General features: G+C 44.6%; 2 protein-coding genes across 3 annotated transcripts in view; one reads left to right on the top strand and one right to left on the bottom strand.

The window, feature by feature from the left end:
* The window catches only part of SH3YL1 (SH3 and SYLF domain containing 1), a 113,928-nt gene extending 110,510 nt beyond the window's left edge, over nt 1–3,418 (bottom strand). The window contains exon 1 of the mRNA XM_044291945.1: nt 3,282–3,418. Coding sequence (XP_044147880.1) covers nt 3,282 — 1 coding nt within the window. The 5' untranslated portion in view covers nt 3,283–3,418. The remainder of the gene's footprint in view (nt 1–3,281) is intronic.
* A 20-nt stretch (nt 3,419–3,438) lies between these two features.
* Nucleotides 3,439–19,524, top strand: part of ACP1 (acid phosphatase 1) — a 32,845-nt gene continuing 16,759 nt past the window's right edge. The window contains exons 1-4 of one of the 2 annotated variants that reach the window (XM_044291947.1): nt 3,439–3,629; nt 9,270–9,343; nt 15,925–16,038; nt 17,841–17,902. In XM_044291947.1, coding sequence (XP_044147882.1) covers nt 3,587–3,629; nt 9,270–9,343; nt 15,925–16,038; nt 17,841–17,902 — 293 coding nt within the window. In that variant the 5' untranslated portion in view covers nt 3,439–3,586. Of the gene's footprint in view, nt 3,630–9,269; nt 9,344–15,752; nt 15,867–15,924; nt 16,039–17,840; nt 17,903–19,524 lie in introns of both variants that reach the window. The other variant, XM_044291946.1, reaches the window with a different exon arrangement.

The raw sequence follows: 19,524 nt of genomic DNA, 5'->3' as shown, positions 1-19,524 counted from the left end.
CCTGAGCTCCATGTACTAGGGATATGCAGCTATCGTCTAGACAATCTGAGTCTAGTCCCAATCGTGTAGTGCATTCTTGACATTCACAAGGATTTGGTCCGACGAGGTGAACTGGTTTTTGTTCACACGATCTCCTACACAATAACATGCTTATCATGTATGGTAGCTGTAAGGTGTGTGATACGTTGTGGATGAATATATCACAACCAAGTACTAGTGAGCATTTGGAAATACTGACAACTTGCATGAAGCATATTAAAGAGGTCTACACTATTTTTGGATTTCATGATATTTAAGAGCTAGGTCCACCTTAGCAACCAATAAAGTCCCACCTTTGCAACCAATCATTTTATTATTTGTCCAATGCATCTAAAATCCACTTTGCAATAGGCCACGATTCAAAATTCCAAGAGCCTGTGGAGACTTAAGCATCTCCACGGTAACAACAAACAAACCCAGTGTAGTCTAATCCTGCAGTCCTACTCTCTAAAAAAAAAAAAAAAAAAGTGGACAAAAGGAGAAATTTATTAAAAAAGTGTTGTTTCATACACCAGCAAGATCCACCAAATGAAGGTGCAGGCCTCTAAACAGGTTTGGAGCATCTTCTTGCTGTCCGTGATCCAGTACAGCAAATCTACGCCAGCTATGAGCCATCTCTAGCGTAAATTATAGTCAATCTGTCGAGGCATAAAATAATTTTTCTACATTGTTTGAATGCCTACGTGACAATCAACTGTAGACGACAGAGACACTGAAGATCGACCCCGGAAAGCTGGAGTTTTTCTGAGATGTAGCTGAAATCGGAATTTCCAGAGAATTACCTCTGCAACTTCTCTGAGGACAGGTTTGACTTCTCCTCACTTTGAGAGCCAGAATATTCATTATATTGTAGATACAAGAAAGCCCTGAGGGGATGATTTACTGTCGCAGATAGCATTTGACAGGTTGGCTTTAACAAGTGGTCTCAGATACAGAACGCTAGAACATGTCCGTTCAAGCTTCTGGATGGACAAGAGCAGAAGTTACATGTGCCGTGTCTACACCATGACACTTTAGAAAATGTCACCTCAGCATCCGTCCTATCACATCTAATTCTGCTCCGTCCTATTATTTTGGAGATCAGAGACAATACTTTCCAGGATTCAAGACCATGTAGAAGAACACAGAACCTCAGCAAAGTCAATGCCAAACAACGCACAACACCATGGTTACTATTTGACATTAAAGGGATTCTCCAGGAATTAAGAAAATGAAAATACTTAAATTTTACTTTATTAATTACACATATATTGTCAAATACCTTTCATTATTTATAATGGCTCGTTTTGTCTAGGAGCAATCATCAGGGGAAACAAAATGGCCGCTGTCCTATTAGTTCACACAAAACCTGTCCTGATCACACATGAGGACAAGTTACTTTACAACACTGAGGTAAAGAGCTGCCTCATCCTCCTCTCTACTTGTCAGTGATCATGGTCCTGAATACAGATGATAAGAACTTTAGCTGAATCTCTGGGGAATTTAGGTCATGAGGAGACATGAAGTACAGAAAGGACGGACAGGCTGTGGTAATGGAGACTATAAACAAGTGCTGCTGCTCATTATCCACACCCCACAATCCAGAGATTCAACTGTATTCAGGATTATGATTCCTGACAAGCAGAGCAGAGAGGAGGATGAGGCAGCACTATGGCTCATTATGGTGAAGTAACTTGTCCTGCTGTAATTAGGACAGGTTTTGTGTGTACTGATAGGACGGTGGCCATTTTATTTCTCCCAACGTTTGCTCCCTAGACAAAACGAGACATTATAACTAATGAAAGATATTTGTGAATATATTTATTATAAAATAATATTTAAGTATTTTCATTTTTTTAATTCCTGGGGAACCCCTTTAAGGTGATGTTTTCACATTGTGGAGGCCACGTGTGTGTGTGTGTGTGTGTGTCTAGGGAAAGACAATGCTGCAGTTTTAACCACAAAACCACAGACCATTAAAGGGGTTGCCTGGGTTCAGGGCTGAACCTGGACATATCCCCATCTTCACCCCTCCGGCCCCCCTGACACGAGCACTGGAGCATTTCTTGTTTGTTTATATTTTCACACTGCTAGGCAGAGGCTTCCGCCTAGCAGTGTTGCCGGTGATGTCAACTTCACTGATGAATGGGCTTTAGCCTACCTTACCCTATGGAGAGCCCAGTAAGTCACCGGATCTCCATAAAAAGCCTTTTCCCTACGCGATTCTTAAAATCTCATCATCTTGCTGCTACTGTAAAACACTGCGCATCTGCCGGCAGAAAAAAAGTCCTGTACAGCCTCGTAATGAGCAGAGATCCAGTACTGTCTGACCACACCATGGAATCGGCAGTCGGCACTGCGGAGTCTGATCTAAGGATGAGCGAATCCATTCTGAACTAAACTTAAGGGCTCATGCACACAAACATAGTTTTCCCTGTGTCCGTTCCCTTTTTTTTTTTTTTTTTTTTGCTGCCCGTATGTGGAACCATTCACGTCAATGGGGCTGCAAAAAAACTGAAAAGACTCTTGTGCATTCCGTATTATGGAGAAGGATAGGACGTTTTGTTCTGCAAAACACAGAATGCATATGGAGGGTATCAGTGTTTTGTGGATCGCAAAACACGTATACGGTCGTGTTAGCCTATCTGATCCCAGACCAGGAGGCCAGCTCTTTCTGGGTAAATACCCTTTAACAGAGGTTAGCTTGGCTGCCTGAGAGGCCTCGGTTGGCGTGCTGAATAAGCTAAAGAGTATCATATGCCTATCAAAAGAGTTCCTCTAGGTTTCTGGGGAAATGATATGAAAATTAGCACATCTTACGTCTGCTGGCATCAGATGGGCTTAGAAAAGCTAATTTGAATATCCTTCTCAGGAACCCAGAGGAGCATTGCCTGTCCTACCATACTCCACACATGTACTACGCATACTAGGCGCTCTCCGTAATGAGAAAGAGTACCGGAATGGAGGGGTCTCAGGATGAGATTTTTTTAATTAGCTGTTGGACAACCCCTTTAAGAACAGACTCTACACAATAATGCATAATAATAATAAAGGTAAAACCATCACTCAGTATGCATTAGAACAGAATAGTCTTTTCATATCCATCTACAGGAAAGCTGGGTGACCATCTCGCAGGGGTTGGCACCTGACACTGTGACACAGGTGGTCACCACACAAGCCCCTTCCCCCAGACCTCCTGGACTGCTCTGCTAATGCCCCCTAATGCCATGGGATGGGTGAGCTCCTTCGCAGCCTGTACTCACTGGTCGCAGCCCCCGCTCCTCTCCGCGCTGCTTCCTCCTATGCCGCACCCGCATCCAGGTGAGCACAAGGAGAGGCGGGGCATACACCTGCCGCCACCACGTGACCCCGGCTCCTGATTTACATGGTGCGAACTTTGACAAGTCACGTGGTGCCAGCCCTGACAGCGCGGAGTGACGTCAGCTCCCAGTCAGGCGCTATGTGCGGACTAAGTGCCGTAAAGTGACGCACTTCCGGTAATGTGAGTCTTCTACTTCGTCTGCTGTGAGAGTGCGGCTAGAACGTACCGGGGACAGCGGAGAAAGACATGGCGGCCGCCGGGGGCAAGTCCGTGCTGTTTGTGTGCCTTGGTGAGTTTGTGGCGTCTGTACTGCTGTCTTTTCTAGCCCTGCCTGCTGACTAGTGCTTTCTCTATGAAGATGATGGGAATCTTACTTCCTGGAGCTGCCCATCCATCATTTTTTCATGATATCTGGCTGTGGGAAAGCTGGGTGACTACCAGTGTGCCTGCTTTTAGTTGACAATTTTCCAGACCAGAGATGAGCAGATCTGGTTGTCATTCTGCTCTCCCCCCCTACTGCACTAAGCCGGGTGCTGATCTAGGATCATTGTCACTCAGCTTTCCTAGAAACAGATATACCCAACACGAGGGCATACTAATAGGATTGGATAATATGGCTTCTCGGTTTTCTTTTATCCATGTGCCTTCTTCTGGAGCTTTTTACTCCCCCTGCTCCATGAGGTGGCGGCGGAGTCCCCCTCCTTCTATAAAGATATTAAAGGGGTTGTCCTTAGTGAAATCTCTCGCCACGTCAGGGAGTCACCGATTATGCCGAGTGCCCTGATGACCGAGGTAGACAGGATCTTCTCCACATCAAGGGGTTGGACGCCATAGAGACACTAGCTGTGGTGAAACTACAACTCCCAGCATGCTCCATTCATTTCTATAGAGTTCTGAGACCAAGCGAAGCAAGTGTGCATCTTGGGAGTTGCAGTTTTACCACAGCTGGAGTGCCGGAGGTTAGCCATCACAGGTATGGAGGCAGATAATGGGCCAGATTTATCATGACTGACAGCTCACTCCACTTTCACATATGGCTAAAGTCAGTTTTAGCCAAGTCAGATTTATGATCGGCCCTTTAAGACTGTGATAAATGTGGTTGGACGGTAGTAGTTTATCCGTCAGTAAGCAGCTTTACAAAAGTCGCATGTTCTATTAAAAAGTCTCATAAGATAAGCATTGTCCTCACTGGAGTGAAATTGCGCAATTTTTTGCGACTTTTTAAATAGTCTCAATAATAAATCTGTCTAGAGATTAATTTACATAAGAAAACACGCCCACTTTCTAAAAACTGGTGAGCATAGTGCAGAGCAGAAAAAAGTCAAAAATTTTTGCGCAGTTTTAGTGATTGCGCAAAAATTTGCGACCTTTTCACTCCATTATTCTGACTTGAGCTAATGATAAATCTGGCCCATTAATGTGTCAGGGGGATTGGATTCTTAACCAGCCAGTGAATCTCCAGGGGTCTAAGGCTACTTTCACACTTGCGGCAGTGTGATCCGGCGGGCAGGCCGCCGGATCCGCCGATCTGCTGCTGACTGAAAGCATTTGTGAGACGGATCCGGATGCGGATCCGTCTCACAAATGCATTGCAAGGACAGATCCGTCTCTCCGCTTGTCATGTGGACCGACGGATCCGTCTTGTACATTTTTCTAATTTTTACCGATCTGCGCATGCCGGAACGCCGGATCCGGCATTCCGGTATTCTGAATGCCGGATCCGGCGCTAATACATTCCTATGGGAAAAAATGCCGGATCCGGCGTTCAGGCATGTCTTCAGTTTTTTTCGCCGGAGAGAAAACCGTAGCATGCTACGGTTTTCTCTTTTGTCTGATCAGTCAAAACGACTGAACTGAAGACATCCTGATGCAAACTGAACGGATTACTCTCCATTCAGAGTGCATGGGGATAAAACTGATCAGTTCTTTTCCGGTATAGAGCCCCTGTGAGGGAACTCTATGCCGGAAAAGAAAAACGCTAGTGTGAAAGTACCCTTAGGGTACTTTCACACTAGCGTTATTCTTTTCTGGTGTTGAGTTCTGTCCTAGGAGCTCAATACTGGAAAATAACTGATCAGTTTTATCCTAATGCATTCTGACTGGAGAGCAATCCGTTCAGTATACATCAGGATGTCTTCAGTTCAGTCCCTCTTACGGTATTTGGCCGGAGAAAATACTGCAGCATGCCAAAATTCCAGAACAATTGCTGGAACCGGCATTAATTTCCATTGGAATGTTCTAATGCTGTATCCGGTACCAAGTGTTCCTGCGCATGTGCAGACCTTTAAAAATGTGAAAAAGATAAATACCGGATCTGTTTTTCCAGATGACAACTGGAGAGACGGATCTGGTATTGCAATGCATTTGTCAGATGGATTTGCATCCGGATCCGTCTACAAATGGTATCCGGTTGCGTACAGATTGCTGGAATCCAACAACGCAAGTGTGAAAGTACCCTTAGTTATAGACCTATTTGCAACCACAGGAAAACTGGGAAGACCCCCCCCCCCCCCCTTAAATCCCAAGTAGTCCCCTGTGGAATAGATCCTTCTCTACACATATGGGATTGCCCTCTAGCCTCCACTTTCTGACAGCGTCTCCAAATTCATTAGCTCTGAAGTTTCAGGAAGATCGAGTAAGAATGACGGCCCCTGAAGAGCTTAGGATGATGTCCGTCTGGATTCTGTGGATCCCTCCAGAGATCTCAGATCTCTTATCCCAAGGTCCAACACCCTCAAGTTTGGAATCTCTACATGGAATTGGAAAGGCGACCATTAACCAGTCAGCGCATTTCGAAGAACCTTAAGGCAGATTTATCAAAACTGATGTAAAGTAGAACTGGTCTAGTTGCCCATAGCAACCAATCGGGCTCCTCTGGAAAAATGAAAGGTGGAATCTGATTGGTTTCTATGGGCAACTAGACCAGTTCTACTTTACACCAGTTTGATAAATCTCCCCAAAATTGTTTCTGCCTTGCTTAAAGAGAACCTGTCACCACAAAATGCAGGCAACGTGTTATAGAGCAGGAGGAGCTGAGCAGACTGATATATAGTTTTATGGGGAAAGATTCTGTAAAACTTTGATTTATACATTTACATTCCTGCTCATTCTGGTCTTTGAAGTCCAGGAGGCGGTCCTATCAGTGATTGACAGCTCTCTCTGTATACACAGTCTTAGAGGGGAGGCTGTCAATCACTGATAGGACCGCCTCCAGAATGAGCAGGAATGTAAATGTATAAATTACAAGTTTTACAGAATCTTTTCCCATAAAACTATATATCAGTCTGCTCAGCTCCTCCTGCTCAAGTGGTAAAGGTGCTCTGACCTGCGCGGATCCTGGCTGTGGTCACACCCCATGTAGATGCAGCAAAAAAGGTCCAAATGGATCCAGCAAGTAAAATCAATGATTCTTTATTTCTTCCTTAATAAAAATGTTCAAACAAGTAATCCTCCTGCATAAAATCCACGTGTTTCAACGATAAGGCTACTTTCACACTAGCGTTGTTTAAATCCGGCGTTCAATTCCAAAACCGGAACTGCCCGCCGGATCCGGAAAAACATGTGAAAACGGATTACATTTGAATCCTGATCAGGATTTTGATCACAATGTAAAAATGCATTGGAAAAAAACAGATCCGCCATTTATGGACTTTAACATTTTTTTTCACATTTTTCGGGTTTAACATGCAAAAGCCGGCTCCGGCGTTAAAGCAAGTCAATGGGGAAAAGGCCTGATCCGGCGTTCAGTCAAAGTGTTCAGGATTTTTGTACGGAGGTAAAAATACAACATGCTACGGTTTTCTGAAAAGACTGAACTGAAGACATCCTGATGCATCCTGAACGGATTTCTCTCCATTCAGAATGCATGGGGATAAAACTGATCAGTTCTTTTCCGGATTTGAGCCCCTAGGACGGAACTCAGCGCCGGAAAAGAAAAACGCTAGTGTGAAAGTACCCTAAGGGCTCTTTCACACTTGCGTTCTTTTCTTCCGGCATAGAGTTCCGTCGTCGGGGCTCTATGCCGGAAGAATCCTGATCAGTTTTATCCTAATGCATTCTGAATGGAGAGAAATCCGTTCAGGATGCATCAGGATGTCTTCAGTTCCGGACCCGAACGTTTTTTGGCCGGAGAGAATACTGCAGCATGCTGCGCTTTTTGCTCCGGCCAAAAATCCTGAACACTTGCCGCAAGGCCGGATTCGGAATTAATGCCCATTGAAAGGCATTAATACGGATCCGGCTTTAAGCTAAACGTCGTTTCGCCGCATTGCCGGATCCGACGTTTAGCTTTTTCTGAATGGTCACCATGGCTGCCGGGACGCTAAAGTCCTGGCAGCCATGGTAAAGAGTAGTTGGGAGCGGGGAGCAGTATACTTACCGTCCGTGCGGCTCCAGAGTGACGTCAGGGCGCCCCACGCGCATGGATGACGTGATCGCATGGCCCATCATCCATGCGCATGGGGCGCTCTAACGTCATTCTGGAGCGCCCCGGGAGCCGCACGAACTGTAAGTATACCGCTCCCCCGCTCCCCACTACTACTATGGCAACCAGGACTTTAATAGCGTCCTGGCTGCCATAGTAACACTGAACGCATTTTGAAGATTCCGGCAAGTGGAGTACACGACGGATCCGGACAACGCAAGTGTGAAAGAGCCCTAAGACAGGTCTTCTTCATGGATTCATAGTATGAAGTATTTATTTAGATACAGGCATGTCACTGCTTTGTAAGCAAAAAGGAGGAATGAAATCAATTGAAAATGGTAAAGGGGTCCGAGGATGGCTATGGCATAAAATATTGCGCTATATATATATATATATATTTATAAAATGTTATCGCAATATATCGCCCAGCCCTAAGATGACCTCAATATCGCGATTCATGTCTACTGGGCAGAACACAATCATACAAAAGTGGTTAAATGGGTATTCCGGTTGGTTAGCGCTATCCCCAGGATATCAAATTGATGGTGATCCTACCACTGGGACCCCCACCAATCACGAACATGGGACCCCGTACCCCCTGCCTTACCCTGAAACGAATAGTGTGGCTGCTCCATTCATTTTATAGGAGTTCGAGAGACGACCCAGCACTGTGCTATATCCAGAACGGTCACAGCAATTAATGTGCGACCGACCACTCTGGTCATTTCAGGGGCGCTGTAGGGGATACGGGGCTCCTGTGTCCGTGATGGTGGTCCCAGTGGTAGGACCCCCAACGATCTGTGGATAGGGGATTATGTTAACCACTTTTTTGTATAATTGTGTTCTGCCCAATAGATTTGAATCGTGATGTTGACGTCGTCTCTCTTATGTTTTTCGTGGACTTCAAATTACCGGCCATGTCATCGTCCCCCCCCCCCTTTCACTCTGATACATGGGGTCCCAGAGTTATGCCCCCCTCACATTCATGACATATGCTATGTATGTGTTTTGATCAGAATACTCTTAGGGAGGAAAAAAGGTAACAGGTTGCCCTAAAAGTAAGATGGCCTCTGTGGCAGATTTGGCGCACTGTATATTCACACGCTGCAGATCTGTTGCAGAAATGTCTTCCTTTGTCCTGATTCCTCCAAACGGGGCAATCAGAAGTATACGGTAGGTGCTTGTTGCAGAAATGATTCGGTAACAGACGTATGGAAGTCCTGGAAGTGTAACCAGACATTTATGGTACATACTGCATATTCGATATATGCTATAAATACAGTATTTAATTCGGTAATACCCCTTGAAGTGGTATTTTTGGCCCTTGGGATTGGTTCAGTCTGACAGTGTGGCCCCCTACCATTGCAGATCACTGCACCCCTGTTGCTGTAAGGGGTGCAGTGATCTGTGGTCTGTCCATTCTCTGCCTACAGACAGACATATTTGATAATTATTAATAAAATAATTTGAGTTGCAGTCCCTTAATTTGCTAATTGACTCTTGCAGGTAACATATGTCGCTCTCCGATAGCGGAAGCTGTATTTAGAAAGCTGGTACAAGATGAGGGAGTATCACACCAGGTAAGAATTGATGTGATTGTGGTAAAATTCTCTGAAGAGTTGACAGATCCCAGTTAGGCTACTTTCACACTAGCGTTCGGGGCTCTGCTTGTAAGTTCCGTTTAAAGGCTCTCACAAGCGGCCCCGAACGCATCCGTCCAGCCCTAATGCATTCTGAGTGGATGCGGATCCGCTCAGAATGAATCAGTCTGGCAGCGTTTGGCCTCCGCTCCGTTCAGCAGGCGGACACCTGAACTCTGCTTGCAGCGTTCGGGTGTCCGCCTGGCCGTGCGGAGGCAAACGGATCCGTCCTGACTTACAATGTAAGTCAAAGGGGACGGATCCGTTTGAAGTTGACACAGTATGGCTCAATTTTCAAACGGCTCCGTCCTCCATTGACTTTCAATGTAAAGTCTGGACGGATCCGTCTGCAGCTACTTTCACACTTCGAATTTTTTCTACAATATAATGCAGACGGATCCGTTCTGAACGGATCCCATCGTCTGCATTATATGAGCGGATCCGTCTGGGCAGACCCCAGACGGATCCGCTCTGAACGCAAGTGTGAAAGTAGCCTTTAAGGGCGTCTTTCAGCAGTTTGGACCCCTCATAACTGGTGACATCGCTTTGTAGATAACGGGAGCAGTGAAGGCATACCTGCAGCAGTGGTCTCCTTATTGGACCCTACAGCAGAAGAGGCCAGGGCCCTGAGCGCCATGGCGCCATCTACATGACAGTTGTGATCGTAATGCTAGGAGCATTCAAATTTGAACTTCTTAGTCCTGCCACCTTCATGTTTCCCCGTCACCTTTGCAGTGCTGTCAGCAGTTTTGAGGAGGAAAAGCTTATGAATAGTGTTGAGCGAACTTCTGTTTTAAGTTCGGCGTCTAAAGTTCGGCTTCCGGTTAGCGGAGAATCCCGATATGGATTCCGAATACCGTTGTGGTCCGTGGTAGCGGAATCAATAATGGCCGATTATTGATTCCGCTACCACGGACCACAACGGAATTCGGAATCCATATCTGGATTCTCCGCTAACCGGAAGCCGAACTTTAGACGCCGAACTTAAAACAGAAGTTCGCTCAACACTACTTATGAATATCAGGACTCCAGAGCTTGCACTGAGAAAAAACAAAACAAAACCTTTGTGTCTTTTGGGTAATAGAAGAAATCACATAATAAAGCGGACTCTATTCATAAGAGTAGCGCTTCCTTTAGGATTCATGCATTTGTTTTCTTTTTTTTTTTTCTTTTTTTTTTTTTTTCTGATGTCTCAATTTATCCCAGCAGACAAAGCCCTGTGCACAGTCCCCTAGGCACCCTTAGCCTGCTGAAAAGTTTACTTTTCTAAAGGACCAGAAATGGTCCACCAATGGTCCTATCTCATGGAATATCATCATCCATGTAAACCTGTAGTTTAGAACCACTTTAATTTCCCTAACTTAGGACACTATTTGGGATGTCTTAATAAGCCACCATGAATCTCAAATGCTGCGCAGACTTGTCTGCACTGCTCGCCGCTGTGTGACCTGTGGCTAAGACGGACGTTCCCCGCTGCTTGTTATAAGACTCCTCTTTAGGACTCAGTGCTGATAATTCAGTAACCACAATTGCCACCATTTTTGCAGCATCTCTATTAAGCGGTGGGATGTCATACCTTCCCCCCCACACCCATCTTTTTCAGCGTATAAAGTTTCCTGTGTGGTTCCTTTATTTAGTCTGTTTATAACTCATCTTGTAGAAACTACTAGTAAGGTTTTGCTTAAAGGGGCATTCCGGTTGTTACATGTTATTCCATATCCACAGGATTTTTATTATTGTGGTGGTTTTTTTTGTTTTTTTTTTTTTTTTTGTTTTTAACTCGTTTTGGGATTTAAAGTATATTTTTAAAATTTGTCTTTATTAAAAAATTTCACTTTCACTTTGTGTATCTGCAGTTGCCTCCCTCTTCTCAGGCTGGGGTCACACCTGAGCGTTTTACAGAGCGTTCCTACGCGCTGTAAAACGCTCAACAGGCAAAAACCAATGCTTCCCTATGGGCATGGATCTCACCTGAGCGTTTTACAGCACGTACGAACGCGCTGTAAAACGCCCTACGCCCCAAGAAGTACAGGAGCTTCTTTGGGGCGCATTGTCGCACGTTCCCGCACATAGACCTAGCTGGAACGCGCGACAATGTGTGTTTTCTTGTTTCCTCGCACGAATGTAAATGCCCGATAAGCACGCTTGTAAACAGCACTTATTGGGTACGCTTATGTGTGAACCCGGCCTTAGTGAATCCCTCATCTGTAGCCCTTATCTCTGAACTCATCACAGCTAATAAACACTAAATGTTTATCAGACTGATAAGAATGTAGCTATGAGTGCCTATTATCTGCTAGGAAAGCACAGATTGAGCTGTCAGAGCAAGGTTTTTTTTTTTTGGGGGGGGGGGGGGTACTTACAATCCCTATACTGCGATGTATCAATACATAATGTTATTAATCATTTTGGTTCAGTAGATAATGCAAAAAACTGACTTTTATCATCTGCAAATTACCTGTCTACCAGCAAGTAGGGCGTCTACTTGCTGGTAGCAGCCGCATCCTCCTTTCATAAAGACGCCCCCTCCTCGTGTTGATTGACAGGGCCAGCGAACGCGCTCTTTCTCTGCTGGCCCTGTCTGCATTGCGCCTGCTCCGATGACGTCACATCTACACCAGGCGCACTGAGGAGCGAGTGGCCTCCCCTCAGTGCGCCTGCGCCGACTGAAGACAGGTACAGCGCAGGCACCAGATTTTGGATACAGACAGGGCCAGCAGAGGATGAGTGCGTTCGCTGGCCCTGTCAATCAACATGAGGAGGGGGCGTCTTTGAGAGGAGGATGCGGCTGCTACCAGCAAGTAGCCGCCCTACTTGCTGGTAGACAGGTAATTTGCATATGATAAAAGTCTGTTTTTTTTGCATTATCTACTGAACCAAAATGATTAATAACATTATGTATTGATATATCGCAGTATAGGGATAAAAAAATAAATAAACTTTAGTGGGGTGACAGAAGCCGTTTTAAGCCCCAAATTAGTAGAATGGAATAATAAAAAAATAAAAAAAACCTCCTCAAAGTTGCCCAAAGTCTTTAAAGGGCTTCTCCCATTATTTTAACTTGTCATCTATCCACAAGGATAGATGGGACGTGGCTGATCATGAGAACTGGGCCGCTTGTCCTCCTTCCCACCCGTATGAGTGTAAATGACAAGCAGGCATGCGCTGCACCATTTATTCTCTATGGGACTGAAGAAGATAGCCTAGTGCTTTACCCTGCTATTCTTCAACTGTCTGCGGCAGGGTGGTCCAGCTGCCAGTTCCAGGAACCGGCCGGACAAAAACCAGTGTGCAGTGGTTTCTTTCTGGACGATTCTTGGCATATTTGCCGGGTAGTGGCCCAATCTCTGCCGGACCCCATCAGGGCTGTTTCACATGAGCGATTCCATTGCGGGGATCACTGGAGACACAAGACCCCTATTTTTGTGATCAGTGGAGCTCCTAGTGGTCAGACACTTGCCATCTATCCTTAGAGAAGATATACTTGCCTCGCTCCCTGCGGCACTTCTGGTCCCTGCACTGCTGCTGCTGCTTCTCCCTGTACACTGATGAAAACATCTGGTGTCGGGGGGGGAGCAGCCCCCATGTACAGGGAGAAGCAGCAGCAGCGGTGCAGGGACCAGGAGTGCCGTGGGGTGAGTATATTCCCTCTGAGGGGCCAGGCACATGGGGGGGTTGTTTATGATATTGGATAAGCCCTTTAGAACTGGATAGGTCGCTAGTATCTGATTGATGGGTGTCTGTAACCTGGCACCCCCTCCGCCCCGATCAGCTGTTTGAGAAGGTACTGGCACTCCTGTGAGCGCCGCAGCCTTTTCACGGCTTACCATGCACAGTGCTGTACATCAGGCATGCTCAACTTGTGGCCCTCCAGCTGTTGCAAAACTACAACTCCCAGCATGCCTGAACAGCCTACAGCTATCGGCCAACAGCAGGGCATGGTGGGAGTTGTAGTTTAACAGCTGGAGCGCCGCAGGTTGAGCACCCCTGCTGTACATTGTACAGCAGTTGCCCTTGGTATCCTAGGGAAAACAGTGAGAAGGCTGCGTGTCTTCTCAAACAGATGATCTACGCGTGTTCCGGGTGTTTGACCCCCACCAATCTTAATGCTGATGACCTGTCCTCAGTATACGATCTCGGAAACCCCCTTTAAGGCTACTTTCACACTGGCGTTTTGGCTTTCCGTTTGTGAGATCCGTTCAGGGCTCTCACACGGGGTCCAACACTGATCAGTTTGCCTTGTAATGCATTCTGAATGGAAAAGGATCTGCTCAGAATGCATCAGTTTGCCTCCGTTCCGTCTCCATTCCGCTTTGGACACTGACAGCAAAACACTGCCTGCAGCATTTTGGTGTCCGCCTGATGAAACTGAGCCAAACGGATCCGTCCCCATTGACTTGCATTGTGTGCTAGGACAGATCAGTTTTCACTGGCACAATAGAAAACGGATCTGTCCTCCATTGACTTTCAATAGTGTTCAAGGCGGATCCCTCTTGGCTATGTTACAGATAATACAAATGGATCCGTTCTGAACGGATGCAGACAGTTGTATTATCTGAACAGATCCGTCCATGACTGATCCGCACAAAACGCGAGTGTTAAAGTAGCCTAACTTAAAACGATGTAGGTGAATAAAAGGATTTAGATAGGGGTGGTGTTAGGATGTTTCAGGTGAGTGAGATACGGGGTCTCGATGCTGACATACTGTCTCTGCACAGCCCTGCCGCACAGGAAACAGCAGACCTCTCGTCTCTTGCATCCTCCTGCGTTCTGTATGCTGCGCAGCTGCTACAAGAACATGTAACCCCTTGTGTCTAGTGTCTACCTCACTCTGCACTCTTTGCTTGTGACAAGCTGGACTTAAATATATTTGATTTATTAGTTTGTCGCATGGATGCAAATTGACGCAGGGCACTGGGACAACACCCCCTTTGTGCCAGAATGTTGTCAAAACTTGGCTTCAGTTTAGACTAAGTATGTGTTGGCATGAAATGCAGCACTTGTCTGCTCCAAAAACTAACTTGGGCATCACTTTCCCTGTGCCTATTTCTAAATGTAAAAGGGATGGCCACTTTCTAAAAATATTACTAAATGTATCCCAAACCCACTGCCCATATATAGACCTCATTCATAGGGCACAAGATAGCGGCACTCACAAGAATCGCCTTTTAGGACCTCTTTCTCGGCTATCCTGGATGCACCCTCGTTTGCTTAAGTGCCAGACACTCGGCTCCTGCTTTTGCATGTCAGCTCTTAGCTTAGCGGAGCAGGCACAGGCAGGAGCCCGCTCTGCTAATCCTGTACATAGGTACAGAGTACTCATGTGCAATGCCAGGCGCTAGTAACCCTCCGGGGAGCACGGGCAGGAGCAGCAAAGTGCGCACATGCCTGTACTCGCAGCGCTGCTGCAGCCCATTCATAATTTCACACTCCGCACAGTTTTCTGTACACAGTGAATGGTGCGCTTTAGGGAGGAAAAAGTCTAATAAAAATAAACAATTTAATAAATAAAGTATATTAGAAAAAGTGTTTTTGTTTTTTTTCCTAAGGGCATTAGGGACGTCATTTAAAGTTGATGCTTTAAGGTTTAGTTACACTTTAAACATGAAAGTGTGAGTTAGGCTACATGCACACCACCGTATGTGTTTTGCGGTTTGCAAATTGCGGATCCGTCAAAAAAAGGATGATGTCTGTATGGCATCTTCTTCTTTTTTTTTTTTTTTTTTTTTTTTTTTTTTTTTTTCTCTTTTTTTGGCGGATCCATTGTAATAATGCCTATACTTGTCCGCAAACTAAAAAAAAAATAGGACATGCACTATTTTTTTTGCAGGGCAACGGAACGGACATACCGATGCAGACAGCACATGGTGTGCTGTCCGCGTTTTTTGTGGACCCATTGAAATGAATGGGTCTGCATCCTATCCGCAAAAAAACTGAACGGACACTGAAACAAACAACGTTTGTGTGCATGTAGCCTTAAACAGCAGGTCATTTTCTGATGACACATGTCTTTTAAGTGTTCTTTTTGGCACAAATTAGTAGTAAACTATGTTTTAAAAGGCGCGTAAAACGCCAAAAACTGGTGAAAATAAAAATCAATCAAAGCTATTGATTTTATCACAACTTGAAATGGCGTAATATGACTGGAAACTGTCAGCCAGACATGTTTGTGACTATACAGCAATTTCATCCCTCAGATTTACACCACAAAGTCTTACTCTATGGAAATGTATATAGTGAGTGTGTGTATATAGTGTGAGTGTGTGTGTGTGTGTGGGGGGAGTGGAGATGGACTTGAGGTCGATAGAAGGAAATATTCATTTGCAATGGAGTGTTTTTTGTATTCTAGTGGAGCATAGACAGCGCGGCCACCTCTACGTATGAAATAGGAAACCCCCCGGATTATCGTGGCCAGAGCTGTATGCGGAAGCACGGCATTGCCATGAGTCACACTGCCAGGCAGGTAACGTATCCCCATTCCTTCCTCCATTGAATCCTATCCATTATGTTTTGTGTTACAGTGGTCCATAGACAGCGCTGCTACCTCTCACTGGAACGTGGGTTGCTCCCCAGATTCAAGGGCCGTAAAGTGCCTTAAAAGCCATGATACCGAAACATCGCATAAAGCAAGACAGGTATAGGACAGTCCGTCTTCTTATGAGATTCAAACCAAATTATTTTCTGCTCGGACGCCACCTGGAGCCTTTATTCTTCCAGCAGGGTTGTCTTGCTATTTGTTTGTGGTTTCCACAAAGTCAGGCCAGTTCACACTGGAGTACAGTCCATTAGTTCCTCTTTTGGGGCAGTTTTTTTATTATTACATTGTACTCATTTTGAGCTAAAAATCTTTTTTTTTTTTTTTTTTTTTTTTTTCAATTGGTCTTTATAAAAAAATACGGAGTCCTTTTTTCTGTACAGCGCGAAGATGTTCTAGAAGCAGCCTTTAGATTTTTCCATCAGTTCGGGAGCCGACGGGCTCCTTATCTCTGCTCTCTGACATTTATAAATACTCATTATAGCTCAAGTTCTTATCTTACTGGTAACAATGTGGCTTAATTAAGTGTTTATGACCTCTCAGTAGTTTAGAGATAAGAACTATTAGAGGACCAGCACAAAGTGAAAGTAGGATGCACACAGCTAGAAAAAGAGTTAACTTTGTGACAGAACGGTTCTATATATTTAGTAAAGGCCAATTGAAAAAATTATTTTTAGCTAAAAATGAGTAAAATGCAATCGTAAACAAAGAAAGGTCTATATAGCCTTTAAGGCTGTATTAGACAGTCTGATTCTGCCGGCGTTTGTCGGGAAATGTTCCTTCCTGTCAGTCGCCTGCTGTGCAGCCGCTCAGCAAATTATATAACATGTTCTATTCTTGTCCTTTTTTCAGACAAGAATAGGCATTTCTATAATAGATTCCAAGGAAAGTGCAGGATGCGCGCGGCCAGTATCCATAGTTCATGGACCGCAACATATATATGGTCGTGTGCATGAGGCCCTATAGAAATGCCTATTTTACGCAGAACAGACAAGAATAGGACATGTTCTATCATTTTTGGAACGGCCACATGGATGCGGACAGCACTGTGTGCTGTCTGCAATTTTTGCATCCCCATGTGCTTGAGGCCTCAGGCCTCTTGCACACGAACGATACTGATTAGGTCCAAGTGCGTTCAGGAAAACTTGCGCCATTTTGCAAGCAAGTTCAGTCAGTTGTTTGCGATTGCGTTTAGTGGTTCAGTTTTTTTTTTTTTTTGCGCGGGTGAAATGCGCATTGATGCATTTTTCACACGCTTGATAAAAAACCTGAAGGTTTACAAACAACAATCTTAGCAACCATCAGTGAAAAAATGCACCGCACTTGCTTGCGGATGCGGTGTGTTTTTCACGTAACCCCATTCACTTCTATGGGGCCCAGGGCTGCGTGAAAAACACAGAATATAGAACATTCTGTGATTTTTCACGCAACGCACAAGTGATGCGTGAAAAACAATGCTCAACAATGAATGGGTCCGGATTCAGTGCGGGCGCAATGCATTTGCATCACGCATTGCGCCCGTGCGGGAAAACTCGCTCGTGTGAAAGGGGCCTTAGGGAGAGATCACACAGAAAAAAAACGTGGCAGGAACTCTTAGCGGATTTTGACAGGTAGAATCCACCTTGTGGACTCTGTTATCTGGTTCTTGGGATAGGCCATCAGTATTACATCAGTGGAGGATGGACTCGCAGCATCCTTGCAGATCATTTGTTTTAAGGGCGGTGGTGCATTGGCTTACCAGGCACAGCTTTGGGATGAGTAGACAATACAAAGGGAACAATATCTTATTTTATCCCTTGTATAGATCTAAAGTTTGGGAAAAAAATGTTTGCAATGCTTATATTATCTAGTAAGAAATGTAGTCAATACAAACTGGTAATCCAGTGTTTGCTTTGTATGCAGATCACAAAAGAGGATTTTCTCTCCTATGACTATATTCTCTGCATGGATGAAAGTAACCTCAGGTTCGTAAAGTATTCTTTGTTGATGAATCCCCCCTCCCTTCGGCTGCTTCTATGCATAAACCTCTGTATGCTAAGAAAAAGAATACTGTGTGGTCTGTGCCTATATGCTTTATGGCTGTACATGTACGGCGCTGGAGCGATGGGCACACATGGCTCCGGCTCGTGGGCGTCATGGCCGGTGGGTCTCCGCTGTTTTAAACAGCAGAGACTCGTGGCTAATGATGGCGACTGGCAGTAATGCCGATCGTGGTCATTAAAGCCTTTGGGTGCCATGATCAAGTAAAATTATGGCATCTAAAGGGTGAAAAACCCAGAAGGGTTTGCCGCCAATGAGAATGCCGATAATTGAATTCCATACCCTTTGTCTCTCTGAAGAGACCCAGGGTATTGAAGCTGCAATTCTTATTTTGGGCAGCAGGTGGCAGACCAATATAAGAAATGAGCAATTCTGTACAAATAATGGTTCTAAAAGACCCATGATTGTTCAGATTTAAAAATAAAATTGCATTTTGTAGGCTCAAATACGAGCTTCAAAATCATTAACGTGTTATTTTTTTTTTTTTTTAAGTATAAAAAAATATTACATTTAAAGAGGACCTTTCACTTGTATAAACTGTGAACTGAGTATGCTGCCATATAGAGAGGCGCCCGGGGAGAAAAAAAACCTCCCAGCCTGTGAGCTGTGCGCTGCGATTGGCCAGCGCTGCAGCCTAGGAGAAGGAGACGCCCACAGGACAAGGGAAGACCCGCCTACTATAACTTAAGGAGCAAAGGTACCGGAGCCTATAACGGGAGAACGGAGCGGTGCCCGGGGATAATAGTAAGTGCAGTGAGATCCCCGGACGCCGCTCTATATGGCAGCATACTCAGTTCACATAGTTTATACAAGTGAAAGGTCCTCTTTAAATCTTCCCCCCTTTCTGTAGAATGAAAAAATAAATACTTAAATAACAAAAAAAAATCAGGGGCATCACGGAATCTGGAAACACCCATACTATTAAAATATAAAAATATTTTTCCAATACGGCAAATGGTGTAACGGAAAAAAGGTCAAAATTGCCAATTTGCCATCTCTTCTCTTACCCAGAAAAATTTAATAAATGTGATCAAAAAGTCACACACACTCCAAAATGGTATCAAGAAAAATTACAGATTGTCCTGCAAAAAATGAGCCCCCAGACAGCTCAGTAGATAGATGTCAGAATATGATGGTGTAAAAAAATAGTTTTTTTTTTCAAAGTTTAAATAAATGTAAACTTTGAAGAAAGTCTTTTTTTTTTTTTTACACCATCATATTCTAACATCTATCTACTGAGCTGTCTGTCCCGCAAAAAATGAGCCCCCAATCTATAGTTTTTATTGATACCATTTTGACGTGTGTGACTTTTTGATCACATTTTATTAAATTTTTCTGGGTAAGAGAAGAGATGGCAAATTGGCAATTTTGACCCTTTTTCCGTTACGCCATTCGCCGTATTGGAAAAATATTTTTATATTTTAATAGTATGGGTGTATTCAGACTCCGTGATGCCCATGATTTTTATATTTTTTATTTTTTTATTTTACACTATTTAGACATAAAAAAAAACAATACATATGTGGTATCGTAATCGTACTCAGTC

The sequence above is a fragment of the Bufo gargarizans genome, chromosome 4 (assembly GCF_014858855.1).
Source record: "Bufo gargarizans isolate SCDJY-AF-19 chromosome 4, ASM1485885v1, whole genome shotgun sequence".
Lineage (NCBI taxonomy): Eukaryota > Metazoa > Chordata > Amphibia > Anura > Bufonidae > Bufo > Bufo gargarizans.
Note: the sequence above shows the minus strand (reverse complement) of the source record. Positions and strands in the feature narration are given on the sequence as shown.